Here is a 19,082-nt window from a genome sequence, read left to right as displayed (position 1 = left end):
AAATAAAAACCAGGACCAACAAGGAGAAAAAGGACCTTATTCAAAAGGCCTTTAGGGACAAGAGTCAGGCTGAAACATTTCTGCACAACATGTAGGCTGCAGCGTTTCATTTCCTTCTGCACAGTTGATTGCTTTAAAGGCCCCCCCCCCCCCATCCATTGTCACCAAAACCCAATTTAAAGCCAACATTAGCAACATGCGTTTACAGCGCTTGCTACATTTGCAGCTGATTGGATGAAACTGCCACTGGGTGCATCGATTAATTAACTTGGAAGTTAACACGCAGAAACTTCAGCACAAAGCTGTAAGTCCCATCTACCAGGTCACCATGTCAGTCGCTTGTTTACGCAGGGCGTGGTAGCCTGAAGGGGACAAAGGTGAAATGGTGTTTACGATCACTTTGGACAGAAGACTGCAGCAGAGTCTGCTAAGGGATCTAAAGAAGTCGGCCAACTGGTCTACGATGGGAGGACGATCAAAAACGAGCACCAGCACGTCCAGAACTGGCCGCCCAACCAAGTTAACCCTGAATGCAGACGGCAAGATGCTAAATGAAGCATCTTAAACCCCAATAGGTTCTCCTGGGATAAAAGTCATTCCTCTAGAACTGGGTGGGGGGGGGGTGGGGGGGGGGGGGGGGGGTGGGGGGAGTTCAACTTTCAAAGGTTGTGTGCTCCAAGGCATTACTAACAGTTTTCCTCTCCACTGTCGCTTCTTGCATGCCCAGTATGAGGGATTGCTGCAAAGCCATCAACAATGCAGACGACTGTCCACTGTGGCTCTACGCTCTTTCAGGAGGAGTGAATGCTGCTTGGAGAGACTTGATGCAACCTGCTGGGTTTCCTTAGAGAGGAAACTTTCTCACCAACCTGGAGGATCTGATGGAGTCTGACTTTGGAAAGAGCCTTGAGATGATGTTAAATTAATTGGCGCTATACAAATAAAACTGAAGGAACATTTTCTCTAGAAGACAAAGGCCAGTTTCACAGAGAACAGACACAAAGTGCAGGACTTCTGGAATAAAGTTACACATTGTCTCCTGGGATGTTTGTTCAGTTATAAACCAAACCTACCACCTGTGAAGCATGGAGGAGGGGGGGGGGGGGATTCATGGTTGCATCAGATAAGGGCCGTTTTTCAGTGCCAAGTTAAAAATGCCCTTTTTCTGCTGCTGTTCTTCAAAAGTACGTTTTCAGATCGTTTGAGGCGAGAATTTTTTTAATTGTAATTCAAATTTAATTGTAATTGCATTTATTTTAATTAATTAGATTTTTTTTGGATCTTAGATATTTAAAATATTGTATTAAAAATGTTTTCAATATAGTGTAGTGTATAGTTTTGTATAATAAATTATAAGTTCTGTACCCTTTTTAACACAAAATATTACCTTTCACATTCAACAATGAATACATTATTCATACAATTATTTCATTTTATAATCAAGTAATAATTTACTGCCATCTAAAGACGACCAATAACAGGAGGTGAAATGCAGGTCCAGACCAGCTAGGTGTGCTGAGAACGTTTCTGTTCCACGACAGATACGTTCTGCGTGCTACCGTTCTCGTCAAGTTCGTTCTTAATAAGAACTCAGGAAGTACAGACTTGGGGAGAACGCGAGTCTATACTCTCATTCATGAATTGAGAAACGGCTGGCCGATGTTTGAAGGAAATTTGAGAACATCCATAAAGAAAAATGAAAGCTGTTGGTTTGTTTCAGGTTCCAGTTCTACTCCAGACCATAAAGGATTGTCTGGGAATTAAAACAAGAAGCCTGCGGCCTAGTCAAAGCCCAGATATTGATCTTATTTAAATCTGGCTATAAATACTAGAAACTCCCCATAACACCTCACAGGTGAAAGAGAACTGGGTCAAACATGCTGGTTAGCATCAGTTCCCTGTTAAATGTTTCACTAAACCAGTTTTTAAGCTTCACAGTCGAGGAATCATTTAAATCTGTTCATGTTTGAGCAGGAGGATCCCTTTGAAAGGAAGTTCTGGTCCTCCAGGGCTGGCATCCCACTTTCACATGCATCCCTGCTCAAACACACCAGATTAAAACGACTGAGGAAGTTGATTAGCCGGGGATTAAATGCAGAGTCCTGCTAATGACTTAATTACTCGCTTTAGCCGAGAAGCTGCAGCAACACCTGCAATTACAGGACTCAGTTCTCAAGAGCGACTTTCACATTCAGGAGTGTTGGAGAAAGGATTCGTCTAGTAGTTTCAGGATGGTTCAAACAAGAGATTAAGAGAAAGAACTGCTTAGCTTCTCAGCCTTTGCAGTAAAATGAAACAAAGCCTAAAACCCGACTGGGCAGTTTTCCCTCCCATGAGTGCGTTTGAGCGGAGCGCTGTCCGGGAGACGTTCCACCGACCTGCGAGCTCTGGACTCTCAGGGTGAAGTCGGAGTCCAATTAGGCGACTTCAGCTGTCAGGTTTCTGTCCGACAACCGTTGTTTGAAAAGGCTGATCTGTGGGAGCGAAGAAAGGAGCTGGACCGGAGCCAGGCGGGAAAAACAAAGCCGGCAAAGACGCGTCTCTAAGCAACCCCGTTTCTAACAGAGAGGAAAGACCAGAGCTGCTGTTCTCCTTTTCATTTCTAGAAGCGCTAATTGCACCAAAATAAAGAAAAATCCTCCAACTACTTCATCCTGCACCTTTGCAGACATGAATTTTAAGTTGTGCATTATAAAAGACACCAGTTCCTTTCCCTCTTCTAGCATTAGAAGCCTTAAAAAACATGCAAGTAGCACATTTTAGGTGTAACACTTAGACATCAGGAAGAAAAGATTTCAAAGCAGAGCTGCTGAGACTTGTTAGAGGACGTGAGGAACGGCGCTGACAGCTGAACGGAGGCAGAGTAACGCAGGCGGACAGCTGGAGAAACGCCAAAACATGCTGCTGAGCCTCAGCTGGAGCAGTTCCTCCACAAACAGAGCAGAAAACTTCCTGCAGCGTACGGAGACGTCGGTGGAGGAACTCACCAGGTCTGCAGCGCTGGCCGTCAGCAGCCAGCTCCTGGCCCTCAGGACACACGCAGGTGTATTTGGGGGAGTGTTTGTTGATCTGGGGAGCAGGTAGGCACAAGTAGCTGCAGCCTCCGTTTTCACCTTTCTCTGTGCACCAATTGGTTCCTGCAAAAAAGAATAAAGAGCTTTAAAAAGAAGAAAAAAAAAAAAAGAGCTTCCTGTAAGTTCGATTAAGTGTAATTCATGACCATTGGGATATAAATCCAAGCCCTACAAGAACAAAAACAGGTTTGAGAACTTAGACTAAGTTCAAACAGTTAAGTTGGTGTTTTCTAGCATGCAACTCCAGTCCTTTTAAAAAAAAAAAAAAAAAACAAACAAAAAAAAAAAACTCCCACTAGGTTCCCTATCTTCTCCCATTTAGCTGTTGACATTAAGAAACCATCAATTCAACACAACAACCGTTTAGCTTTAGTTTCCCCCATGCATACACATCAGTTCCCATCTGCATGTTTGGGCATTCTGGCGTCCAGCAGGGGTCACTTGTGGATCCCAGACAGTGTAAGTTATATGGTTTATTCAAACTGACATTAATTTAAGTTTGTTCAGAATATCCGTCCTTGTAGGGAAAAAGTTGATCGTTTGAGGAAACAAAAGGTCATCAGCTAGCAGGACCCATAGCACGCTCCACACAATCCAGACTCCTGCGTCGTTTCATGGTGGAATAACCTACCGTGCTCCAGAGTCTCCGTCTAGCTACAAAGAGAAACCCTTAAACCAAACTCTTCAGAGAGAATCAACTAATCTAGGAGCCTCTAGGTCTGAAACTCCATTTCTACACTTTCACCCCCATGAGAAGCAGACTATTGGGCTTCACGTCCAAGTATTTTTCAGACTATAAGTCATTTTCCTCATAGTTTGGCCGATCCTGCGACTTTGTCAGGTGCAACTTGTATATCAATTTTAAATAATTCATATTGACCATGAACCGACAACATTGCCTACCAAAATCAAATGCTGCTCTTGTACCACTTAAATTAACTGAAACATGAACTTATAGACAAAGACTGAACACATGTTTGTTTCAGTCTGTATTCACTCAGCAGAGCGTTGCGTGATGCAGCTGGTAGGATACAGACCAAGAGAACCTGTTATGGGGCCGTCTGTGAAGCTAATAGCAGCTACACTGCAAACGGGGAACTAAAAGTAAGTAAAATGTTCTTGAAATGAGTGTATTTGTCCTTGACTTGATCAGGTAAACAAGATGATCTGCCAATGAAACAAGATTTTTACACTTAAGTAGATATCCTGCTCTTGAAATAAGATGATTGACACGAGTTGTTCCTACTTTATCTTGGTATAGGAGTCAGAATACTCATTCCATCGGCAAATCATCTTATTTACCTGCTCAAATTAAAGTCAAATACACCAATTTCAAGACAATTTCACTCATCTTTAGTTCCGTTTTTGCAGTGTAGCGCTAGCTTACAGCTATGTTATAACTTCCCTGATGCATGTGAGCTTTATGTGGCTCTGAAACATCCGTGTCGTACTGTTAGCTTAGCACGTAGCACGGCTACGGCCCAATTCAGCGTTATTTTGACAACATTCAGCATAACAAAATGCGCTGGATAAAACCTTGCCAGTTAGAGTTGGTGGTTTGTTGTGCTAATTTACTCCATTCATCCTATCCAGGTATGTTCCAGGTTATTCAGCCAGTTGTGGAAGCAGCTGTGGAAATTAATAAATTGGTTTACCAGATTAAATGTCAGTTTTTAGTGTTGGATTGTGTGAATTTCTAAACGAGACTTTAACACAGATGGCACATACCGTATTTTCAGTTATAACCTCATTTAAGCCAAATGCATAGATATAAATGCAGATTTACAGCTGAATAACATGGATGGACTCAAAAAGAAAAAGCTCAAGTTTATAAATCCAAATAAGAGCACGTACTGAAGCCAGTAAGTCAGACTTAAACATGCAGTGTGTTATAAAATAAACCATTTCTGTTAGTGTTGGGTAAAAACGATGCGGGTGGTCTCGGTGAACCCCACCCACTAAACTCTTACCAGACAGCTGGATCAGCTCATGGTACACGATGACATCCTGAGGGTCATTCAGATTACTGGCAAGCGTCGTCACGTCAGAACCAGAGAACTTGTTGGCGCCGTAGATTGCTTTGTTTTCACCGTCGGTCCAGAAGACTCGATCCTGCCAGCACGAAAAGACAGAATTAGATTCAAGTTTACCCCAAGTGTACTTTTATAGGAATAAAAACCATTTACTTGATATTAAAAAACTATGTTTAGGAAAATTTTCTAAGCCGCTTAAAAATCAGACTACCGTATTTTCCCAACTATAAGCTGCTACAAAGTAGTAAGTGCTAATTTTCATTTAGCACATGCAAGCAGCAGGCACAACGGTTATCAGCGGCTTTTATATGTACATTTCCTATTTGTTTATAAAACTTTGTGGGTGCGGCTTATATTGAGGTGCGCTCTATAGTTGGTAAAATACGGTAGATTCAGTCCACAATCATCTGAGACTGGAGACCCAGCATACCTCAAAGACCGTGAGAGCGAAGGGATGAGCCAGGTAGTCTGCAGACTGCAGAACCTTGTTCCTGTTTTCTCCGTTCAGGTCGACACTACAGAGCATGTGCAGCTTTGAGTCGACCCAGTACAGCCGACCTTTGATCAGATCTGGAAGGAAGAGACGAACAAATGTCCAAGTGATGGAGGGAAAAAAGGGAAAATAGGGGCCATTTTCCAGCATAAGGAACGAAAATAACAGTTAAGATACATTTTTAAACATTTAAATTGGTGTTTTTGCTTATAGATCAGCACTTGGACACTAGTTGGTGAGGAAATAATCCAAACGAGCAAAGTTAAAGTATTTACTTGTTCTCTTGTTTTTTGTACATCTGTTAATGGATGTGATTAACTGTTTGTTTTTGTACTTGCTGATGTTTTTATAATGCGAATGGACCCCAGGAACAATAGTCCTTACTATGGTAAATATACAGGACTGTCTCAGAAAATTAGAATATTGTGATAAAGTTCTTTATTTTCTGTAACGCAATTAAAAAAAACAAACAAAAAAAAAAACATGAAATGTCATACATTCTGGATTCATAATAAATCAACTGAAATATCGCAAGCCTTTTATTGTTTTAATATCGCTGATTATGGCGTACAGCTTAAGAAAAATCAAAAATCCTATCTCAAAATATTAGAATATTTCCTCAGACCAAGTAAAAAAAAAAACAGCAAAACAAAATCAAACATTTGAAAATGTGCATTAATGCACTCAGTACTTGGTTGGGAATCGTTTTGCACAGATTAGTGCATCAATGCGGCGTGGCATGGAGGCAATCAGCCTGTGGCATTGCTGAGGTGTTATGGATGCCCAGGATGCTTCAATAGCGGCCTTTAGCTCATTTGCATTGTTGGCTCTGGTGTCTTTCAGCTTCTTCTTCACAATAGCCCACAAATTCTCTATGGGGTTCAGGTCAGGGGAATTGGCAGGCCAATCAAGGACAGTAATGCCATGGTCAGTACACCAGTTACTGTGAGAATCTGATGTCGTCTCTTAACCACTACCATACTTGTGATTTAGTTTACTGAACCAAGCTGAGTGTTTTTCAAGGCTCAGGAAACCCTGCATTGTTTCCAGTTAATTAGACGATTCAAGTGATTAGTTGAATAGCCTACTAGTATACTTTTTATACTTTTTCACGATATTCTAATATTTTGAGATAGGATTTTTGAGTTTTCTTCAGCTGTACGCCATAATCAGCGATATTAAAACAATAAAAGGCTTGCGATATTTCAGTTGATTTGTAATGAATTCAGAATGTATGACATTTCTTTATTTTTTGTAATGCAATTAAAAAACATGAACTTTATCACAATATTCTAATTTTCTGAGACAGTCCTGTTAATAAGAGTGGAGTAGTTATGTCTTTCATTCCTACCCAGAGTGATCCCGTTGGGCCACTGGATGTCTGTTGCCACCAGAACTTGTCGGTCTGCTCCGTTCATACCAGACTTTTCAATCTTAGCTGGCTCTCCCCAGTCAGACCAGTACAGAAACCTGGAGGACCGACACAAACAGAACCGGTCCATTTAGCTGAAAACTCCAGCATGCTCAGTCAAGCAGGAAAAAAAAAAGTCCACCCACCCAGATAAAGGATCTACAGCGATGGATGCGGGTTCTTTCAGGTCTCTGTTGAACAGAACTTTCCTCCTGGTTCCGTTGAAGTTTGCCACAGAAATGGTTTTGGTGCCCAAATCAGACCAGTACAGGTTCTTATAGATCCAGTCCACTGCAATTCCCAGAGGAGTTTGGACGTTGTCGATCACTTTCCTGTGGATGCCAAAGTCCCCTCGCTTATCTAGGAAGGTGCTGAAGAGAAAGACGAAGGTAAATGGACCACATGGTTAAAAACGCATAAATAAAGTGTGTTTAAGATAAAATTACAAGACAGCCCGCTAATGGAGGCCACTTGTACATTATAACAGAACATTTTACGCTAATCTTTGAGCACAACATTTTTTAATTTTTTTGCACCTTCAATTAGGTAACCCAGAAATCTGCCTTAGCTTAAATACCTTTTAAAAAAAAAAAAAAAAGGTTTAAAAGACTGCATTTGATATTGCGCAACAATTTATAAAAAAATCCACATTCAAAAATGACTTTTGATGTAGAGTGTAATTTCTAATTTTCCTGCAAACGTTTAACTAAAAATAACTTTGTTCCAATAATTTCAGGGCAATTTATAAAAAAATTGTTAAACTAAAATTTAGCCAAGTCTAAGAAATGTATTTAGCACAAATGTTTGAAACTTGAGTAACGGGATAGCTCAAATAATTAAAAAATAAATAAATGTTTAAAGCGTAAACTAAAGCAGTGGGCCAAGAGTCAAACCCTGTGGAACTCCATTAAAAACAAGACAAATAAACTTGTTTTTTTTCTCTTTTGATGTAGATTTACAGGTTTGGAAGGTTTTTGTTTTAAGTACACATTTTATTAACACATGTGCTCAACAACATGACAAATCCTATTATTGCTACTGAATAGTTTATTTTTTTCCCCCACTGGAGGTTGATTTCCTAACAAGTCAAAATTTATACAAAGTTATTCTGGTTGCAAATCTGAATTTTAGTTTACAAATCATCTTCCCACCCATATCTAGATAAAAGCTGAAAGATTTATAGTAATTTCAATATTAAATACATCTGTAAGACAAATGTAATGCTCATTATGAAGAAAGGACCCATGTAGTGTACCTGTATATTGCCCTTTGACCCAGGTCGGCCCAGAAGATGGTCTGCTGGTTGAAGTCTGCATCCAGAGCCACAGCGTTTCTCTGCTGCTCCACAATCTGAGTGTACTCCTTCCTCTCCAGACCCAGACGACGAATATCACGCCGGTTAGTGAAGATCAGACACGGCTCCTTACCTGAAGATTGGAGCAGAGTTGGTTAAAAAAAAGCCAGAACACTAGGGAGCCTTTTAACCAACAACTTCTGTAATTGACTCGTGCAGCTTTAGATCCTGCAGCCGAGTTCTCCAGAGCAGGACAGTCGTGTTCCAGACGCTCACCCACAGCCTTGCAGACGCCGGTAGCCGGGTCCATCTGGTAGCCATTGTGGCATTCACACTTGTAGCCTCCCTTCAGGTTGATGCAGATCTGACTGCAAATGCCAGGGTTCATACACTCGTTGATGTCTGCATTGAAAGGAGAGATCATTAGGAGGAAGAAAAAAAAAAAAAAAAGCACAATGCGCTGCACCACAAACATGCTGAAATCTCCTCAGGATTTCTGTTGCATAAGATATAAAAGCGGTAAGTAAGACAAGATGCTAATTCAAGCCCTAACAGCAGTTGGTTTTTGGCCAGAACACACCGTTGCACCCAGCTGTTTGGGACAGAACCAGAAGGTAATTATTCTAACGATCAACAGTTTACTACCAAATGTACATTTGGGAGTAAATCAAGTGCCTCTGAGCAACTGGTGGTGTTTGTAAATGCGTGTAATCCCTTCTAGTATAGATATCCTGAGCAGCGTTTGAAGCCAAGACTGGCTCGGTGTCAGAAACGTATCGGATCAGTGCCTCCAAGAATAGGACCTGTAGGATTTCTGCTTTAAAGCATAGCTGATCGACATACAACACTGAACATTTCAGCCCACAGTAACCGGCACCAACCCAGAGCTACATCCTGCTGCGTCTGTCACCTCCATGGTGAGATTATCTAAAGATGCGTGAAAAGTACAACCTGTGTCTGGTGGAACTCATTTAAAAAAGTCTACATGAAACAAATTATGATCCAATTAAAATCAGATTTTTACCAAATCCAATTTTTTCTCCTTTTCGCCTCACAAAAACTAATTTTAAAAACTTGCTTTTATGTCAAGCATTTTGTCTGAGTTGACCTTAAGTTAAAGTGCAACTGCTGCTAGTGGTTTTACACAATGAGCTGAGAACAGGCTTCATTTAAAAAAAAAAAAAAAAAAAAAAAAAAAAAAAAAAAAAAAAAAAAAAAAAAAGTATTATGGTTAAAAACAAACAAAAAAAAAAACAATTCCTCTTAATATTTTAAAAATATACTTTCCTAAACATATTCAGCATTTCATGTTCTCTTCATGGAAGCGCAATGAGTTCATTGGCAAAATAAAATTCAGATTTAAAATTTTTATAAATTTTAAACTCAAGATTAATTTCTCAGCACCAGATCAAACCTGGACAACTTTGACCAGCAATTAAAAAATTTAAAAGACAAATTTAAATATAAACATGTCTAACATTTTTGTAAAAACAAAAAATGTGCATTGATGCATAAATGGGATTAATCTTGGAATTTCTTCATCATTGTGCTTTGATACAATTACAACCTTTAACTCAAGTCTTATAAATGAATGCTTACATTTACAGTTCAAACAAGAGGCCTGAGAATTTAATCAGCTTTTCTTCAGCCTAATTTTGTCTGCACAGAAAAAAAAAAGAAAAAAAAAATGCAAATCTGACTAATTTAATCAAATTCAACTCTCCGTTGGTCACGTCTGGCGAGTACACAAACGATGTTCAAAGAGGAAATTAAACGGATCTACCTCCGCATGTCTTGTGGTCAATGAGCTGGAGTCCAGGTGTGCAGTCGCATTCGAAGCCGATCACCATGTCTTTGCAGATGTGCGAGCAGCCGCCGTTGTTCAGGAGACACTCGTTTAGGTCTGCAGAAGAAGAAGAAGAAGAAACACTGTGGTTGATATAGGAAGCATCATTATGCACAAAAAATGTCCCTACAAACATGGAGCTAAATTATAAACAACAGGGTAATTTAGCACCTAGCGGTTAACGCTATAGTCTCATTTTGCTAAATTTATACATTTTTCCCACATAGATAAATTTCTTCCACAACTTAATCCTGATTTTAAAAAAAAAGGAATTGAAATGTTAGTTTTATTCCTTTAGTACCTTGTGTCGCCAATTAGCATCATACCTAAATTTACAGTAATTGTAGGCATGACATTTGATAATCTCCATTTTCCCCTGACAGCAAAAAATAAAATGTATTTTTACTGGCATTCAATAAATTATGTAATTTACTGTATATAAATTCAGACATTAAGTTGTATATTGGATTAACAACTAGGATAAAACTAATTTATGCAGCACCAAGTACAGAAATATGCCAATTACTGCAATTTCAAAGCTCTCCTGATCAAATGTACATTTGATATTTAAGAATCCTGGTACTAATGGTCATTTTATGTTGTGCTTTCATATCGAAGGAAAACAGAAAACATCACAAAGCGCAAGGAAAAACAAATTGTCAGCTGTAAAGTAGAGCTGCTGAGTGAAATATTTAACTTTAGAACAATGAAGTCCTTTTTTTTTCTAAAAAAAGTCATCCAGGGTATTTTAATGTTCATCTCATCCTTTCAGGGAGCCTATATAGGGATGTGCATTAATAAAAAGTCATTAAACAAGATTCTGTCATCTTTAAAAAACACACTTACTGCACTCCTTGATTGGCTCGTCGCTCCAATCTGGACAGTCTCTGTTCTTGTTGCACACTTTGCTCATTTCGATGCACTCCCCGCTTCGACACTTGAACTTCTCTGGCCCGTTACACTGAGTCACTGCAGAAACAAGGAAAATGCATAGGGATGTAAACTTCACCATAAATAACAAATACCTTCATATCCAATTAATAGAATATTTAAGGAATTTGTTCTTTGCAGCGTTTAGAGGTTATAAGTTGGTATTTTCCATTAAAGTTGACTGGAAAGCCCTTAAATAGAACCTGACTAGATGAAATGGGGAAAAAGAATCACAAAAAGCAGTCCACCACAGTCCAATCAGAAAGTCAGGAACAGATGGAAACAGTTCTCACTGGTTCTCTGGAGTCCCAAAGCCTTAGAAACAGATCTGTAACCCTTTCAAGACCATCATCCACAAATTGAGAAAACATGGAACTGTGGAGAACCTTCCCAAACATGGCCGCCACGTCTTTTGTGGGTGCTTTGTTGGAGCCAAAAATCCCTCGACACCCATCGGTAGTAACAAGAACCCTTTGATGGCAGCCGTTGCTGCCTAGGGTGCAAAGTCAGCTCACATCAGGCCAACATGGCTGGTTCCCTTATTTAAAGGCTCAGAACTGATTGTCTTTAATTTAATCCAGTTTATATAGCACTAATTTACATCACATCCTCTCAAGACACTTAACAGGACAATTAAATCGACTTCACTTTAATTGGCAAGTTTCTGAACAAGCAATGGTTCCCATTTGCCTCTTAAAGACATTTTAAAGCCCCAAAGATTAAGATTTTCACACTGCCGCACCACCTACTGGTGCGCTAAATGAATTAGAAACAACCCGTTTAAGAGTAATAACTACTATGGAAGCCACAGAGCGTCATAAATGAGAAATGTCAACATGTCCTCCATGTATTTGGTACCAAGCTACAGGTAATATCTACGGTCATTGTGTGAAAATGTTTTTGGCTATGTTACCAAGTCGACTTGTTTTTTCCTAAAGTCGCTTGTAAATTTGGGCTCGTTTCTAAGCGTGCAGTCACCTATTTGGGGTCTTAAAAAAAAAAAAAAAAAAAAAAAAAAAGGAGACGAACAAACGAGACGTCTGCCTGGAGGACTGAGTGGTTGCTGCCCTACAATGCCCAGTTTCTAACAAACTTCACTGTTATATTGAATTAACCCACCTAATTATAGCTGCACCAAACTAGACTTGTTTTCTCCTGGTTATTACTTTACCTTCTCTCTCTCATTGGAAACTACAAAAAACATCTACGGTTGTCTTTGCTTGTTTTCTACTCCACTAGCAACACGTCTTCATATAGGAGACAGATGGGGAAAATGCACATGGCTGACAAGTTTGTGCCTTTGCTGCTGTGCACCGGCGACCATGTGTTTATAAACTACTCATTTAAGTTATGAGAACACTTTCATTTTTGATGTGAGGTTATTAGACTCTAGACCATTTATAAAATACTTGATTTTTGTTAATTAAAAGCCAAATTAGTTACACACTGCCCCTTGAAGTTTAAACGTATAACATGAAAGCCCCTCCTCAACTGATCCAAGTTATCAGACAATGCAGTCAAGTTCAGTTTATTACTCAAATTGGTTATTAGGTCATGGTGAAATTAAAGGGTATAATTTAAATTTAAGCACGACAAAGCAGAAATGTTTCGGCTAAAGTGTTAAAGCAGGGGTGTCAAACTAATTTTGTATTGGGCCACTTTGGCACCATAAAGTAATTAAAAGGGCCGGTTCCACCTGTATGACACTTTTGATTTCATAATTTCATTTCAGTTCACACAAAAAAAATCATAGTAACATAAAACTAGCACCCCTAGGCTGAGTTTATACAGTTTAGCTGCAAAATAAAAGTTGATGTTGGGATGAGTTACACTTTAAACTCTCATTCCATTTTTGGAAATTTCTGGGTTGTTTTATTGTGTTGTGGAAAAACTAACATCTAATGGCAGTGAAAAAACAAAACAAAACAAAAATACAATGTTTTCTACAGGAGGTGCAGTTTTAGCCATTTTATATACAGAATACATGCCTCTACTTCATGACATGATATGGCTTTTTTTGGCTCTTAAGGGGTCAGATAAATTGCCTTGATGGGCCGGATTCGGCCCGCGGGCCTTGAGTTTGACACGTATGTGTCAAAGTATTGATCCTGATTATAAAAACCTGGATTTTAAAAACAAGATTTCTGTAAAGTTTCCTGCACTCACAGTTTTTGCAGTTCAACTCGTCCGACCCGTCGGCGCAGTCTCTGAGGCCGTTACACTGTCTGCTTCCCAGGATGCAGCTTCCATCGTCGCATTTGAACTGATCCGGCCCACAACTACGCACAGCTGCCGCAAACACAGAAAAGTTCAACTTTAATTTGTAAATTCTTAAAAGAATTTAAGAGATTTGATCCCATCTTCAGTCCACAGCTGGATCTAAATGCGCGTCAGGAGGGAAAAAAGCAGACGTAACGTACGACAGTTTGCCTCGTCGCTGCCGTCTTTGCAGTCGGGGTCACCGTCGCATCTCCACTTCTTGTGAATGCATTCTCCAGAGCTGCACTGCATCTCACTGGGCGAGCACTTGGCCGGCGGCGTCGGGTGGCGGCCACAATGAGACGGAGCCTCATCTGACTGGTCCTACAGAGAGAGACGGTCAGCTTTCTAAAGCTCTTATGTGCAGCATTTTAAATGCAAATGTTTGGGTTTTGCAAAACTTCGTGATTATACAGGATATACTGTATACCAGGGGTTCTCAATGTGTCAGAATATCCTAGTTTTAGCACAGCAAATGCCTGCCTTTCATGGTGGAAAATGTGTTATTGTTAAATATTTACAACTTTGATAGAGAAGCCAAGTTTCTCGCAAAAGTGAGAAATTTACTCCTCTGTGACTAATAATTTTCTCTTTAAACTACGACGGCCCCAATGAGTAATATATCAGGAGAATAAAGTCAATCATTTAAAAGTCCTGATACTAATAATCTGATGCTTACGTGCTAAAGAGTTTTATTATTTTACCATTTGTAAAACCAATGCTGAAATATGACTTTATAAGATGCTCAACATTTGTTATTTTACGACAGGGGGACGACTGCACTGTGCTGTAAGAATTCTCCTAAAATTATGTCCAAAAGGGGGTCACCGGTCTCTGAAAAGTTTGGGAACCCTTGCTTTATACCATTAAAAAAAAAAGATTTAGGCAGGAAGGAAAAAAAAAAAAAAAAAAAAAAAAAAAAAAAAAAAAAAAAAAAAAAAAAAGGAAAAGTCTGGCTTTCACAATTAACAGAATATAAACTAAATGTTTTTCTATTTGGTTTATATGGTATATATTCTGTGGCTTCATTTTAATTTCTTTGTCTTGTTTCTGATTGCAGATTTGCACCAAAATAAATCTGGGAGCTTCAAGAACCCAGTCAGACACTAAAGGAGATCTACTTTGAAATGCACAATTGCATTTAAAAAAGTGCACAAGATATTAAGAAACATGTTTTTTTTGTTGTTTTTTTTTTATTTCCCAAAGATCATGGAAACTACCATAGACTCTATTGCAAAACATTTAGCAGAACTTTAGATGCCAAAGGAGGGATCTTCCAATTCCTGCACTCAGACATGTAGCTGAATGAGAACATTTTAGGAGAAGTAGTAAAAGTTCAGACAGCATATCTGAAAATTAAAACAAACTGTTGCCAGAGTAAAGCCTTATTTATCCAATTATCTAGCAAACACCCTAATCATCAGAAACTCCAGCAATCAAGGAACCTCAACACAATCACATTTAAGACTTTATTGCAAAAAGCTTGAAATGTTTTCAGCACTTTGTCACAAAAAAGAAACGGTTTGAGGATTCTCATCGACCATTACTCAAGGCCCTAGGACTGGGCGATATTTACCAAAGATAATGTCATATTTTTAGGCTAAATGCAGATATACGATTTATCAATAATTGTTCATGAATTACAAAGAGTGTTAAAATTGTGCCTGCCGTTTGGATAAAGCTTTGATTCAAACAGTTGTAGATAAATATGTAAATAAAAAAGAAACAGTTGAAAAACACACTGGAATACATAAAAGTATAACTAATGGAACATAGACTATTGTCAAATTGAGATTTTTAAAATCCAGCCCGACTAGGCCCCTAAAAATCTTTTCTGCTTAAATTATTTTGAAACCAACGTGGAAACACCCTAAAGCATTAAAATAAAATAAAAAACACGCCTAGAAAAGTTTAATGGTTTTAAACAGGGCACTGTTAAAACTAAAGTCTGGATTTTTGGAATTCAGATCTAAAAGATTAAAATGTAGAAATAAATGTAGGAATACACTGGATTAAAAAAAAAATGTTTTAGGTTGCAGTAAGGAACATTTTCCTTCATATTTACAGTTAAGCCCAAAGTTATTCATACCCCTTACAGATTTTTAGTTTTTCTTAAGGAAACTTAATTTGTCCAACACGCTTCTTCAGACGGGATGAAATATTAACATTTCAGAGCAGTCCTAACCGGAATCTGATAAATGATCCATCACAGGAGCTGAAGATCAGAGATATGGAGAGAAGGCTTTCCAACCTCAGAGGCTTGGGTAGATAAAGCATCAAAAGATGAGTAGACCAACAGGAAGTTTTATTTATTAAAAGGTTTAACTGCTGTAATGTTGACTACATAAAACAAAAACAAATTCTGACTTGCCCTTTTTAAAAACAGAGCATTTTGTTGGAGGCTCTACTTTTATATCATTTGATAATCACTTGAGCCGCCCCCCCCGGCTAATTTTCTATCAGAAATAAACTTGAAGAACCAAAATAATTATAAAAAATCTACATAATGAATAATTTTGGGCTCCACTGCAGCCAGACGAAGCAAAACTCAAGCGAGTAAATCCCTGAAGCGCGCAGACCAGATGATTTACTCTAGTTTGGGTTAAAACTGGCCAATCAGTCAAGATTGAGACTGATAGGAGGAGCAGGAGGGAGTTTCTCACAGTTTCATCATCCAACAGACGCTCCAGGGAGGAGAACATTCAAGTCTGCAGCAGGGATGGACAACATGAACCCCTTTATTGGAATCATTCTAAAAGGAAAAAGGCATTTAACGCTTCTTTTCACTATTTTTAGGCAACTACATGGCTGTGACACTCAAGGAGCCCCACAAGTGTAGTGAAATAACCAATCGTATAATGTTGCTAGGGAAAATGTATAAATATTTGGCCAATCAAAATCGCCAAAATGAATGGCTTTGGGGCTACTGGAATCATAGCCCTTGCTGCACAGTGATATAGGTATATGGCAAGCCGTTTTAACATAAAGTAATGTAGCTAGCGGTCAGTCAAGCAGTGACGTAGAGATTACGGCGACGGAGAGAGACACACACATTTCGTCATGTGGTAAGAGATTTTGAATATTGGGCTATATGTTGAAAGGATTTTGGAAGGTGCTGTGAACATTTTATCAGGTACATAATTTTGTCAGCTGATATTTTTTTTTCATATTTTGAAATTCTGTTCTGTTTCTGTTCTGAAATCAATTGTGTCATTGTGAAACTGTTTGTCACCAAAGTAGGCAAACACCATACTGTACCGTCATTATCTTCAGCCAAATAGTGAATTTTAGTGTATTTAATACGGTTCCTTTCCAAAATAAGACCTAATATAGCTGTAAATGAATGCATCTGTAAGCTGCTGATTCTGAGAAGGGAATGAAATGCTTATTGTGGAATCGTAGTAATTTTCCGACTTTTAATGTGATGGTATGTACTGGGTTAGGCAGGGAAATCTATTGGCCAGCTCCACCAAGATTCCCCCCCCCCCCCAACCAGGTGCCACTGGGTGTGAAGATTTCCACCCCCAGGCTGCAGGACCATGCGGTCCCGTCCAGCAACGAGGACGCCTCCTCTTACCTGGCAGTCCACGTCGTCGTCGCACACCCAGCTGGCCGGGATGCAGGACGAGTTCCCGCACTGGAACTCGCTGGGAGCGCAGGAGGACGGCGCGCAGTCCACCTCGTCAGACCCGTCGCCGCAGTCGTCCTCGCCGTTGCAAACGAAGTTCCTGGAGATGCAGCGGCCGCTGGCACAGGTGAACTCGTTCAGGGCACAGGTGACGTTACCTGGGGAGGAAGTGGAGGGGGGGGCAGACCAAGCACAGCAGGTTTTAACAGGCCAGAATCATACAGATGGCGATAATGTAACGTTTCCTCAGACCCAGCACGGTTTTATGTTGGAGAGCTGCTGACGTGATCATAATAATATAAAAAAACAGCCCAACGACAAACAATATCTTCCATTTTAACAGTTTAAGTGACACTTAATTGCAACTCAGGGAAAAAAATAAATAAAAAAATCCTGCAGTCTCGATCAGAATGACAACCCTGCTATTTCACAGACTTAACGAGGCAGAGAAGCAAACTGCAGGAAGTGTAACTTTTGAACCAGACAGTTCAGTTTCTGCAGCCCTCAGCATCCCATAATCAATGCTAACGAAGGCTTTCCATGTGCATCTGTTGGTTTTCTTCAGACGCTTAATCAATGGAGAGACAAGAGTCAGTAAAAACAAAAAAAAAAAAAAAATTTCACTCTGATTTTGGTTAGAGGTGAACGTATGAACTGGACAACCACTAGCCGTACGCTCCATTAATCTGGAAGAGTGACACGATAACTTTGCCTTAAGCCCCGGAGGAAACAGCAACAGGTGGGGAAAGGTTCTCTGGTAAGGTGAGACCAAAATGTGACGATTTGGCTTAAATGCAAATATCCATTCATTAAGGTTCTGCAAATTAATATATTTGACCGACTGGATGAGAAACTAAAGCTCAGCGGACAATGGGGACGTTGCGCAATTGTAAATTACAATTAACTGAGCGCAGGATCCACATCAGGATTTATTTTCCAGCATAACGCTGGTGGCATGCGTGTGTTTGTAGAGACGCTGGTGTGTGGGTCCGCCACTTTTCTACATGCATTCCCAAAGCTGGGCTTTTTGTCTAGCTAATAAAAGCTAGCGCTAGCTAATGTGGTGCAAAAGACTGTAGCCGTGGTTGCATCTTGTTTTCCTGCTTATTAAAAAAAAAAAAAAAAAAAAAGAAATACTACTACTACTACTACTACTACTACTACTACTACACAAATCCAGACCCAATTCCAAGTAATAATCTGTGGCAATACTTGAATATTGATGTTCTGAATTTCTCCAGCCAGTCAGACTGATTTTTTTTTTTTTTTTTTTTAGCCCATTCTTTGCATAAATAGAATCTGGGTCTGCAGACGACTCAAACATTGCAGCTGGAAGAGAAGGAGCTTAAGGTTTTGACTCGGGGAGCTGAACATAAATGCAAACCGTTTGTTGGTCCATCAGAATCCCAGGATACATTAAAGCTTGTTGTTGTAACAGGAATGAAAACGGTATCCTCGGGTTTCTCCTCGCACAAAGCTGCAGCATCTAGGCCATAAATCATCCAGCCGTAGACGCGTTGCCACTGATTGCAGCGCTACAAGACTCTCAACTTAAAAACGACCGATTCAAAAAAAGGTCAGCTAATCAGGCGGTGGGAGAGAGGTGCAGAAATGCAGCTTCCACCCACCACAGTTGACTTCGTCCTCTCCTTTGTCGCAGTCCTTCTCGCCGTCACATTTCCAGAAGACGGGGATGCACTGCGTGGTTCCTGGTCCGCAGCTGAACTCGTTCACACGGCACGTCCTCATGTCTGCGTGGAGAGGAAACGTGAGACGCGCCGACGTTAATGCTCACATCCACGACTCGTTAGAGAGAATTAGAGGATTTAAATTAGGCTGAAACGATACAGTGCTGTGCAAAACTGTTGGCTACATTCTTCAGAACTCATTTTAAGATTGATGCAACTTTTAGACACTGGGGAAAGGAATAAATAAAGATTTTCCCCCTTTTACTCATCAAGACCTGGGAAAAGCTAAAAGTCAAATTTTAAAGACTCTTCCAGGCTTTAATCTTCACGCTCTCCTGTAGATCACACAGTTGGCGCCGTCTTTTAAAGTTTAGCCCCGTTTCTGTCCTAGATGCGGCTGTAGGCTGAGATTTTACTGCGACCACA

The 19,082-nt window shown here is 39.8% G+C and overlaps 1 protein-coding gene across 2 annotated transcripts in view; it reads right to left on the bottom strand.

The window, feature by feature from the left end:
- The window catches only part of vldlr (very low density lipoprotein receptor), a 45,471-nt gene that overhangs the window by 8,606 nt on the left and 17,783 nt on the right, over positions 1-19,082 (bottom strand). For both annotated transcript variants that reach the window (XM_036140013.1, XM_012877521.3), the window contains exons 4-16: positions 18,597-18,719; positions 16,918-17,126; positions 13,502-13,664; positions 13,248-13,370; positions 10,998-11,120; positions 10,089-10,208; positions 8,582-8,707; positions 8,267-8,438; positions 7,158-7,382; positions 6,952-7,070; positions 5,538-5,677; positions 5,045-5,186; positions 2,988-3,137 (exon numbers count right to left, since the gene is read on the bottom strand). In XM_036140013.1, coding sequence (XP_035995906.1) covers positions 2,988-3,137; positions 5,045-5,186; positions 5,538-5,677; positions 6,952-7,070; positions 7,158-7,382; positions 8,267-8,438; positions 8,582-8,707; positions 10,089-10,208; positions 10,998-11,120; positions 13,248-13,370; positions 13,502-13,664; positions 16,918-17,126; positions 18,597-18,719 — 1,935 coding nt within the window. The remainder of the gene's footprint in view (positions 1-2,987; positions 3,138-5,044; positions 5,187-5,537; positions 5,678-6,951; positions 7,071-7,157; positions 7,383-8,266; positions 8,439-8,581; positions 8,708-10,088; positions 10,209-10,997; positions 11,121-13,247; positions 13,371-13,501; positions 13,665-16,917; positions 17,127-18,596; positions 18,720-19,082) is intronic.

The sequence above is a fragment of the Fundulus heteroclitus genome, chromosome 8 (assembly GCF_011125445.2).
Source record: "Fundulus heteroclitus isolate FHET01 chromosome 8, MU-UCD_Fhet_4.1, whole genome shotgun sequence".
NCBI lineage: Eukaryota > Metazoa > Chordata > Actinopteri > Cyprinodontiformes > Fundulidae > Fundulus > Fundulus heteroclitus.
This window is presented reverse-complemented; position numbering and strand designations above follow the sequence as displayed.